The sequence below is a fragment of the Grammomys surdaster genome, unplaced genomic scaffold (assembly GCF_004785775.1).
Source record: "Grammomys surdaster isolate TR1022 unplaced genomic scaffold, NIH_TR_1.0 65, whole genome shotgun sequence".
In the NCBI taxonomy this organism is placed as follows: domain Eukaryota; kingdom Metazoa; phylum Chordata; class Mammalia; order Rodentia; family Muridae; genus Grammomys; species Grammomys surdaster.
In genome coordinates, this window is record NW_021604567.1 from 18,563,244 (window position 1) to 18,573,905 (window position 10,662).

Below are 10,662 nucleotides of genomic sequence, written 5' to 3' on the forward strand. Positions count from 1 at the left end.
TTTCTTTCTTTCTTTCTTTCTTTCTTTCTTTCTTTCTTTCTTTCTTTTTTTTTACGCAGCCTTCTTCTGAGCCTTCCCTCAGCTGCTCTAATCTTGTTTTTCAAGAATCCCTGGACTGACGAGGTGTCCGTAGGCACAGCAGCTGCTTTCTCTTGTCTTCTGGACAAGGTGGCTTGTCACCGCTCCGCTGTTGACGCCACTCACAGGGTAGCCTGGGAGCAGGGGAGACTGGTGGGGATTCCCTCTTGGTTTGTACGTCCTGAAGAAGGGAACGATAGGGAAAGCCATTTCACCTGTCCTGCGGAGAGCCTTATCAGCGTGCTGGGTAGCAAGGATCAGGACTGAACATGGGGGCAGGCTCTGACTTCTCCTTATAATCGAAACAGTTCACCTATGTTTGCTCTGCGTCAGAATCATAAATACATTAGGTCTAAACACAACATAGAAGTGTGTTTGAAACACCTTGCGTAGACTCAGGGGGTTGGAGGACAGATACTTGCAAAATCACGTCGGCAGAGAGCGCCCTGTGTCTAACGTCTGCGGCTGCCTGTGCTAGGTAACCCACGTTTTCCTGTTGTTATGTGATGTGATATCCTTTCTAGAGGACTAACTGACCGCCTGTCGCCTTTGATTCACGAAGGGGAACTGTGATAATGGGATCCTCCAGCTTGCATTTTTAAATGACCACCATTGCCCGTAATGCTAGTGTTTCTGTCCCAAAGAGTAGCAGACGTGGATTGCCGTCACCAGGTACACAGAGCTTGCTTCTGTTCTGTAGAGTGGGGGACTAGCTGCTTGACCTCTGTTAGCTGCGACCCGTTGTCACGAGGTGTTGTAGTCTGTCCTGAGTCCACCAGCCGCTTAGACACCTGCTAGCTTAGTTTTACCCCCCTACCCCATCTCCCTCTGTCTCACTGTGACCTAGATACCATGTCTTCCTGGAGCGGGTTTTAGAAGCAGAGGCGATAGCTACCAGATGAAATACAGGATTGTGCAATGCTTTTAAACTCCCATAATTGTTTTCTGTGCAGAGGTCTCCGTCTGATTTTTAATCATGTAACCGTGGCTGCATTGAGTGAGGTGGACTCTGTCTGGGTACCCTAACTCTTGAGGCAGCTGGTGTGGAGGGCGGGGACCTTAGGAAACCAAGGCATTGTTCACCAGCGGCAGCTGTGTTCTAAAGACTGACCAACGTAAAAGTTGGAAACAGCCCTCCAATCACAGAAGAAATTACTTTTTTCTTTCTTTTAAAACTTCTCATCCCCAAACAGGCTCCCTGACTGGTAGCCCTCACCTTTCAGAGCTGTCCATCAACTCTCAGGGAGGAGCTGCCCCAGCCAACGTGACCCTGTCTCCCAACCTGAGTCCTGACAACAAGCAGGCCTCTCCCCTGATCAGCCCGCTCCTGAACGACCAAGCGTGCCCGAGGACCGACGATGAAGAAGAGGGCCGGCGAAAGGTGCAGATGCATGGGGAAGAGGGAGTGTAGTAAAGTAACCATGCCATAAGCCATGCCAGCTCTAACTGCAATGTTGGCCGGCTGTCACTCTGTGTATTCCCCAACAAAACCTTTCCTGTTGTCTAATAATTCCCCATTCCTTGACAGCCAACCCAGACTGCTGGCTGTTTTTGTCTCTCTCTGACTGGCTTCGTTCACCTGGTGTCCCCTCCGTGGGGTTCATCCATGAGGTGGCATGGTTCAGTGCTCCCCTTTCCATGTGGCTGCATCCACTGTGTAGATAGCTGCGGTGTGCATCCATCTGCCGGTGCACGCTTTATTCTCATCTTCTGGTATTCTATGAGCACGGATCCCAGACATTTGCAGAGGGTCCCTTTAGAGCTCCTTTATGTACATACCGAGGTGGAAACGAGAAGTTCTAGTGGAAAGTGAATGCAATGGTTAGCATAAGGCTCTTCCGTTTACTTACTGCTTAAGGAAAATGCAAGACCTCAGTGGTGGCCTGCTTTGGGTTGCTACCATCACCTGACACCCACGGTCCAGGGAACTGAGACACCTGTATCGCTATCTCCTTCTGATCCGGCCACTGGCACTGTAAATACCATCTTATAAGATCTCAAGAAGCTAACTCTGCCAGCCCACGGTACCACGTCTCAGGAGGCTGATCTCCTTGTTTCCTAGAAGATCATAGAACTCTTCCTTAATTATGTCCTCTAGCTGGTGGTAACACTCACATATCAAAAGCCACTCTTGTAGCTGTTCCTCCTAACACACACGTGCACACACGTGCACACACATGCACATGCGCACACATGCACACGGGCACACACGGGCACACACGGGCATGCACATGCACACACATGCACACACATGCACACACATGCACACACATGCACACAGGCAGGAAATAAGCTTATTTAGATTTGATAGTAGCCAACAAAAGGTTTTATCTATTAGGAAGGAGCCTATCAGGAAATTACTGTCTTGTGACCAGGGCATATCTCAGAGGCTACCACTCAAATGTGATTGCTATGTCTGGTTCTCTTGTGGATTTTGCAGAGATTCCCAACCGACAAGGCGTACTACATTGCTAAGGAAGTCTCCACCACAGAACGCACGTACCTGAAGGATCTTGAGGTCATCGCTTCGGTGCGTGCAGCTTTTCCTACCTTCTATGAGTGTAGTTAACCTAATGTTCACCTGCTGCCTCGAAACTGGGGTTGTGTAAATGTTAGGCTCTCTGACTGTAATTGTAAGGATTACCGATCCTGATCCTGGGTTATGACAGTCAATGTCAATGGTGTATTTATTTTGGAATGTTCTCTTTAAGAAATTATGATTGTGGTTTTTAAGTGCAAGGGAAAGATGTTTCTAAAGCCGAGAAAATGAAAATTAAAGTCTACTGTCTCTGGGCACTGATCCAGAACATTCTGCTCATCATCGGATGTAACTGCTTCTGTTTCCTTGAGGGAGACCTCAGGTTATCTCTATAGTAAGTTGTGCCATGGTGGGGAAAGTACCACTGACTGCCTTTGACTGATGTCATCAGGCCTGTCCAGTCTAAAAGCACAGTGGCAGAGGGAGAGGGGTCGGAGGGCTTCCCAGGGGACTTTGACCCCACGATTTTGAGAAAGAATATAGCCAGTGATGAGGGAGCCCCGCACTGTTGGGATGAGGTTTGTGTTTGATGCTCTGCAAACCCTGGGACGCAGCTCCCACTCACGTTGGTAACAGCAGCTGCTGTGCCATCTTCATGCCTAGCATTTTATGAAGGGTAGGGGGGACAGCTCCTGAAGGGATGAAGCGAAGGCTAGCCCACCATCCTGAACTCACTACTCCCTGCTGAGCTTTCCTGGATGAGGCCTGGGTTCAAGTAGTTCCTCCCTGAGGAGATCGGTTCTGGCTTGAATAAGCCATGGGGAACCATTTGAGAGAGCAACCATAGTCAGGGGGAACCATTTGAGAGAGCAGCCATAGCCATGGGGAAACATTTGAGAGAGCAACCATATCCATGGAGAACCATTTGAGAGAGCAACCATAGTCAGGGGGAACCATTTGAGAGAAGCAACCATAGCCATGGGGAACCATTTGAGAGAACAACCATAGCCATGGGGGACCATTTGAGAGAGCAACCATATAGAGATAGGCACTTTTCCCTATGGTGTGGGAAGAGGAGAGCAGGAAAGCTGGCCTCTGCCCTTGACAGCTCTGAAACGCTCAGACCCCCATGGGAAAGTGCATGGCCTCCTGCTGCCTCCACATACGTCCCTCTGCCTTGTCCCTGTCCATCCCCAGTGGTCTCTGGGCACAGTCACCTCTGACTTGTCCCTCTCTTTCCCAGTGGTTTCAGAGCACAGTCAGCAAAGAGGACTCCATGCCCGAAGCCTTGAAAAGTCTCATATTCCCGAATTTTGAACCTTTGCACAAGTTCCATACTAATTTTCTGAAGGAAATTGAGCAACGGCTTGCCCTGTGGTGAGTACAGTCCATTGGTGTTTTCGTCCACACCCTCATGTCACCGTCCCTGTCCAATCTTGAGTTGTCCTGTACAAGCAAAAGAGCTAAACGTCTAAGGCAAGCCAACCTTAAAATATTTTCCAATGAAATACTGTGTGGGTCTTTGCCTTTGTCTGAGGACTCTTCAAAATGCATTTTCTTATGCTAATTACATGGCTATTTTAAAGTAAAGATACTTGCTTCTCGGGGACTGTGGGACAGTAAGTAGAGGGATAGGAAGTGTTTGTGAAGTAACATTTCACTGCTGCTTGTTTTACAGTAGTTATTGTGAAGCGACATATACATCATATGTGTGTGTATATATATATTTTATATGTGTACATATATACACAGATAAAATGCTGTATTTCATCTAACAGGTTTAAAAGAGTATTTTGAAAATATAAAATCTATGCAACACATATGCACACAGTTTTACCTTATCATAAGGATATAAATATGTTTTATTATTGCAGTCTATGTACATGGTATCTGTGGATAAACATGCTACCTTGTGCATGTGATTCAGAGATAACTCTTGATTGGTCACTCCTGTCTGTTGTAGTAATTATTTAAAAAATCGGCCACTGGTCAAGCTGACTATCTAAGCTGCAGCAGCTCTGCCTAGCTCAGCCATCATGTTCCATGGCCAGAGGCCACATGTGTGCAGCAGCTAGAACTGGCCCACCAGAAACTCCAGCCCTGCCACCCACTAGATGCCAGCGTGAGAGATGGCTCTGCCAATCTTCCACGCTGTCTCCACAAGGCTGGGCATTGCCCAGACCATTCCGCCATCCATGCGGGCCCAGTAAGAGAATGAGACTCTAATTCTTATAGATGAATCAAAGGCTTTATATGTTTGATAATGATTAATGACAAGATTAATAACAAAGAGAGTTGTATCCCAATTAGCTAACCTAATTATAAGTTTCTAAGTTGTTCCCCACGAGTGCTCTCCATACCTGTGTGGTTCTCCATCCTTCTACATCTCTGCCCTCTCTAGCTTCTCCTCTTCCTTCTTTCTCTTCCTCTTCCAACTCCTCCTCTTCCTCTCCTGACTCCTCCCACCTTAGCTCCTCCTACACCTGTCACCTTTATGTGGCTCTGGAGATCAAACTCAGGTCACCAAACTTGCATGGAAAGCGAGCGTCTTTACCCATCTTAATAGCCCAGGATATAATTTTGTAAAATATTTGTTTTATTTGTGTGTGTGTGTGTGTGTGTGTGTGCACGCACGCACGCACACACGTGCTCAGACACATGCTTCCATGAGTGTATGTGCATGTGTGTGTACAGGTGTGCTCACCTGTCAGCAGATGGAAGCCAGAGACAGTGGCAGGTCCCTTGGAGCTGGGAGTTAGAAGCATGTAAGAACCAACCTGACATTACCTGGGTATTGGGATCTGAACTTCAGTCCCCATGGCTGTCCAGCAAGTACTCTTAACTGCTGACCTATAAGGATATATTCTAGTATCATGAAATGACATGAGCAAAGACATCCAACACAGAACTAAAACATTCGCGTGATCTAAATATCCATCAACGGAAGGAGTGGTTAAAAACAATACCTAAGTCTCTCTGTTACATACCAAATAAAGCCTTGAGGTAGGGGTGAAGGTGACAGTATTTTTTAAAAAATGGAAACATTTTGTTTACTGTGGAATGGAAAATCTGATGTAACTTCACCTAAGATAGAACCTTTTATATAAAAAGATTATAGGCCTTTTTAAGGCCATTGGAACTCACAGTGGTCACACACATTGGGGGGTTGATTGTCTACCAGATATGCATTCGAAAATGTGGGAGAAAATAGCAAAGGATTACTCCTATGCTCTTGCAGCAGTGGATGTGTGTGCTGTGCCCTCCTTGCTTTCTGATTGGAAGTGGTTGGGAGGGGGACATTTAGTGACAGTGAGGTCCTGAAGGAGCCTGCTCTGAGGCTGTTATCTCTGGCAGTTCCAACTAAGGCCGTCGAATATCACTTTAATAGAAAAGCAGAACCCCATGCCTGATGTGTGAGACCGCTTCGCAGTGCCAGCATGAACCCTAAGTGCATCAGTGTGTAAAATGGCCTTCCCTTGGGGGGAGGGGTTGGCAGGGTTTACTTACCAGGCCCCAGCCTTGCTGAGGATGGGGACATGGGGATACCGATGGCCCATTCTAGCAGGAGCTGAGTTTAAGTGAAAGGCTTCCAAAGGGAGCTATGTGTCCTTCAGTGTTGTTGAATCCCATGGAGGCAGGAGGATTGCTGTCAGTCTGAAGCCAAATTATTCAACCTGAGGCTCCCATTTGGAATGAAGGAATAAGGTCGTATGCCATTCAAAGTGAGATGACTGGAAAAATAAAGGGACCTTAGCCTCGAACACATGACATGCTTTTCTGGTACCCGTAGGCCAGTCCTCTGAGATTGGTGAGCTGTTGTCCATTTTGTACCAGAGGACAGAGTTGAGCCATAGGAGTGAGTTTCCAATAAAGCCTAGCAGAGCACTCCTTAGTGGGGAGTAACTGCAACTCTAGGTCTCTCCAGCAGAGGGCGCCTGTCCATTCCAGAAAGTAGTTCTCCGTGGTGCAAACTCCATCCCTGGCCATACTTGAAGGCCATGGAGGGATTTGAAAAATGCAGATTGCTAGGCTCTTGTCAACCCTGTTTAGTTTGGACTTTGTGGTTGAGATGCTGAAATTTTTATTTCTCTGGTACTTCTTGGGGTAACTGCTTCTGGGGAACAGCTCTACCCAGTAAATGGTAAATACTGATCCTAGGATTCTTTGGTTTGCGTTTCACAGAGTGAATTGAATTGCACTTCTTCATTCTGTGTACAAGCATGACAAGTTCATGCATGAAGGAAACAGACTATGGTGTGGTGGCATCAAGAAGCTGGCCGATGTAATAAGTGACCCTGTGTGTTGGGCTTTGCTCACAGATGGTACTAGGCCAAGAGTCTGCAAAGGAGGGTTCAGTGTCCGGGGGAAGCACAGAACCCTGCTTCTAGCCTGGCTTTGGAGGACATGGAACAGTAATGCCTCCATAAAGCAGGCAACCATGAGAATATCAGTGAGAATAATAGGTCACAGTCAAGTTTATTAAGAAGAGAGTTTGCACAGTTATAGACAGACAGACAGACAGATAGACAGTTTAGGTAAAGGTTTATGCCTTTATGTATTATGGGAAACACACAGGTTAGCTCATGCTAATTAAGGTAGTTCAGAAACAAACGGCTGTTGTAAAACACTTTGGTAGCACACACAGACGAAGCCCTGGCATCTCTTGAAGCTCCCCTAGGTAGACATCCAGCTGTCCGTGGCTGAGTGGTACTCGCTCACCTGTAAACCGTGAGTCCGAAGACTCTCCTCATAGGACTGTTTCATACATTTAAAGATCAAGTGTTGACAACCAGCTCCGCGTACTATGCCCCACACAGGAAGGAGGAAAGCTGATGGGTTGGGATTTTTTTTTTATTTTATTTTGTAGATATGTGTGATGTGTGGGTATGGTTGGGTTCCGGCCAGGGTGGGTGTGTGCAGATCAGAGGATAACTTTGGGGGGTTGGTTCTTGCCTTCCATCTTGCTGCAATGGGGTCTCATGTTTCTGTTGCACACTCTGGGCTGACTAGCCTACACGTTTCTGGGTGATTCTGCTGCCTGCACCTCCCATATGGCCACAGACATGCTGGGATGGGCAGACATAAGCAGCCACGTCCAGCTTAAAAAAAAAATAAATAAAGGGGCCCTGGGAATTAAACTTCAGGCTTGGCAGCCACTGACTTTAAACCATCTCCCAGCCCAACCTAAGCTTTCTAAAATGTTAACTGGATTTGAAATACTCTCAGATTTGCTGACATGATAGATTTCCTGTGCAGGCCTCGCTCTCTCCCCTCTAGTTGAACTTTCTTTGTCTCTCATGGAAACAAAGCAACAGTGTTGTGTTCTGTTGTCACAATGTAGATTTTATTCCTTGCCATTTTCAGGCTTTGATGGTTTTCTTCTGTTTTGATTTGGTTTTGTTTTGGTTCTCTTTTTTTCATGGAACTTGCTCTGTTAGATCAGGCTGGCTTGCCCTGAAACTTACAGGGAATCCCCCCTGCCTCTGCCTTCAGAGTACTGGGATTAAATCAGGTGCCACCATGCCCAGTCCATTGCTGTTTTCAGTTATCACTGTTAAAAGAAAAAAAAATTAGAAAAATTTCTCTGCATCAGAAGTTCCTCAGATTTGGTGCATGTGTGGTTTTCCCCTTGGCAGGCCCACAGGGGACTGTAGACCTGTCAACGGTGGGAAAGCCCAGGACAGAGCTCACATCAGGAGGTTTTCTGGAATTTTTCACCCACCCCCAGTCTGTTAACACTCTTGTCCCTCTGTGCCATGCAAACACACCCAAGCACAAGATGAAGGCCTGAGGGCTGCGTCAGGCTAGCCAAAGCCAACGTACACCTTCCTCAAAACAGTAAGTGGTTTGATGAGTTCTGAGACATGGCTGAAATGCCTTTTCCATTTGAAATCAAAGGCCTGTTTACTCAGCTGTTCAAACACACTCAGAGAAAGCGACCAAGACTCCCCCTGGGATGTGTGGATATTCCACCCAACTTTGAAATTTCATGTCTGAGATGACTTGCAAAATGTCACACACAGCTACCCCACCTCCAAGGTAGACAGAGAACCTGTCCAGAGACAGATTCTCCAAGTGTGCAGACAGTCTCCATTAGGAAAGGCTGTGATGTGTTTGTGACACTTTCACAAAAGAAAGAATGTCGCAGGGGCCTGCAGGGCCAGAGGAGGAAAGAACAGCACCTTCCTTGCTTATGGCACTGCCCCTGCCTGCGTGCTGCCTCCCCTCATGCTCTTGGTACTGAGGTGCCTGCAAGCTGGCTCCCCTTGCCCTGTCTGAGCCATCTATATGTTGTCTCTAATTCCTTTCCCTCACCCTCACAAAGCTTAGGATGTGTTAGGCAGCGCAACACTGGGTTTTGATCTGAATACTGAATACTTTTGATACTCCTTCTGAACACTGAACACCCTACCCCTCATTACCGAGAGCCTTCCTCTCCTGTTTCTGTCTGCCTGATCAGTAGGCAGGGGTGAGAAGGGCTAGTTCTCAGTAGCTCGGAGGAGCAAGCAGACCTTTCTGCACCTCCCTCAGGTGTCCCTGGCCATCATCCCAGATGCTGCACTCTCTGAGGTGACAGCTTTGAGGTTAAACTTGTTCTCTTCCTCTGACCTCAGACTGAATATAAGGCCTGCTCAGGATGGCTTTACAAAGGAACCCCTTCCCACGGCTGTGGGCTGGCTAGGCTGCGTTCCTGCCTTCTCTATAGCAGACAGCCATCCCACAGGCCTTTGGGTGTACCCCACACAGCTCCTCAGCAGAGAGGCTGTCAGTCCCAGAGTGGCTGCTTTTGCTCCTCACCCTGTCTCAAAAGAAGCAAACAACTTCCCCTATAGTCCATGTTGAATGATCCTGTTCACACTTGCACATGTGTGCACATGCTTGTACCCCATCCCCTGCTCTCCTGACAGGGGTGGCTCACACCTAAAGACTCTGATGTTCCTGCTATTTTGTCAGTACCCAAGATAACTGTGGAAGTAAAAGGACAACCGAGTAAGACATGCACATTCAGGCATGTCCTCTAAGACACTCACATGCAGACGTGTCCCCTGGTACCCCTAGCCATGCTGAGCTACGCAAACAAGGAGTTATATTTAGCATCTCAGTATCTCTTAACCACCTGTTCTGTGGAAATGGCTGATATCATGGGTAACAGATTTAAAAGAACTTTTTCATCATTACAGAACGCTCCTTTGAATACCGTGAGTTCAGTTGATTTTTTTTAAAAAAAGTACTTTAAAAATTCTGTGTGTGTACAGATACACACAGCATAGTCTACCGATGGAGGTCAGAGGTTAGCTTTCAGGAGTTGGTCATACTCCTTCATGTGTGGGTCCCATCACGATTGACAGTAGTGCCTTCACCCTCTCCAGCCGAGGCACCATCAGTCCAAAGGCTGAGGCAGGAAGCTTGTTCCTTATTGTAGACCTTTTGTTACAAGAGAGGGGCCAGGCTGGGGTTATGAACATGCTTAGATCTACACTGGGTTACTCACACAGAGTGAGTCTCCAAGCTGGTCCGCAGAGCTAGTCCTCATGTGCCCTAGCTGGAGGTCTGGGAGGCGTGTGGACAGGCCACTGGCATGCTATGAGACACCTCTTTTTAGGTTCTGGGTGGATCTTGTGTTGAACGTAGGTTGGGTTTTGAGCAGGAGAGCCAAGGACTGCTGATTCTGACAGGCTTTGCCTACCTGCTCCTGCAGCATCTCTCTGTCTCCTGTGAGGGCTGCTGGGATAGGAGCCTCCAGCCCAGGGAGCCTTACTGTGAGCTGGCTTCGCCTGCTGGTGATTGGTTGCTTTTGTGTCCTTTTCTTTCTCCTTCCTTCCTGGTCTGTCTGCTGTCAAGCGACTGACCAGTTCACACTGGTCCAAGTGTTCATTCAGGACCAGAAAGCCTCCCAAAATGCATGGTATTTGTCTCTATGTGTACACATTGTATACATTGACTCTATGTGTACACATTGTATACATTGTCTCTATGTGTACACATTGTATACATTGACTCTATGTGTACACATTGTATACATTGTCTCTATGTGTACACATTGTATACATTGTCTCTATGTGTACACATTGTATACATTGACTCGATGTGTACACATTGTATAC

At 47.2% G+C, this 10,662-nt stretch overlaps 1 protein-coding gene across 4 annotated transcripts in view; it reads left to right on the forward strand.

Annotated features, from left to right (window-relative positions):
* Positions 1-10,662, forward strand: part of Farp1 (FERM, ARH/RhoGEF and pleckstrin domain protein 1) — a 246,828-nt gene that overhangs the window by 218,689 nt on the left and 17,477 nt on the right. For 3 of the 4 annotated variants that reach the window (XM_028771320.1, XM_028771329.1, XM_028771337.1), the window contains exons 14-16: positions 1,272-1,459; positions 2,519-2,608; positions 3,801-3,934. In XM_028771320.1, coding sequence (XP_028627153.1) covers positions 1,272-1,459; positions 2,519-2,608; positions 3,801-3,934 — 412 coding nt within the window. The remainder of the gene's footprint in view (positions 1-1,271; positions 1,460-2,518; positions 2,609-3,800; positions 3,935-10,662) is intronic. The other variant, XM_028771347.1, reaches the window with a different exon arrangement.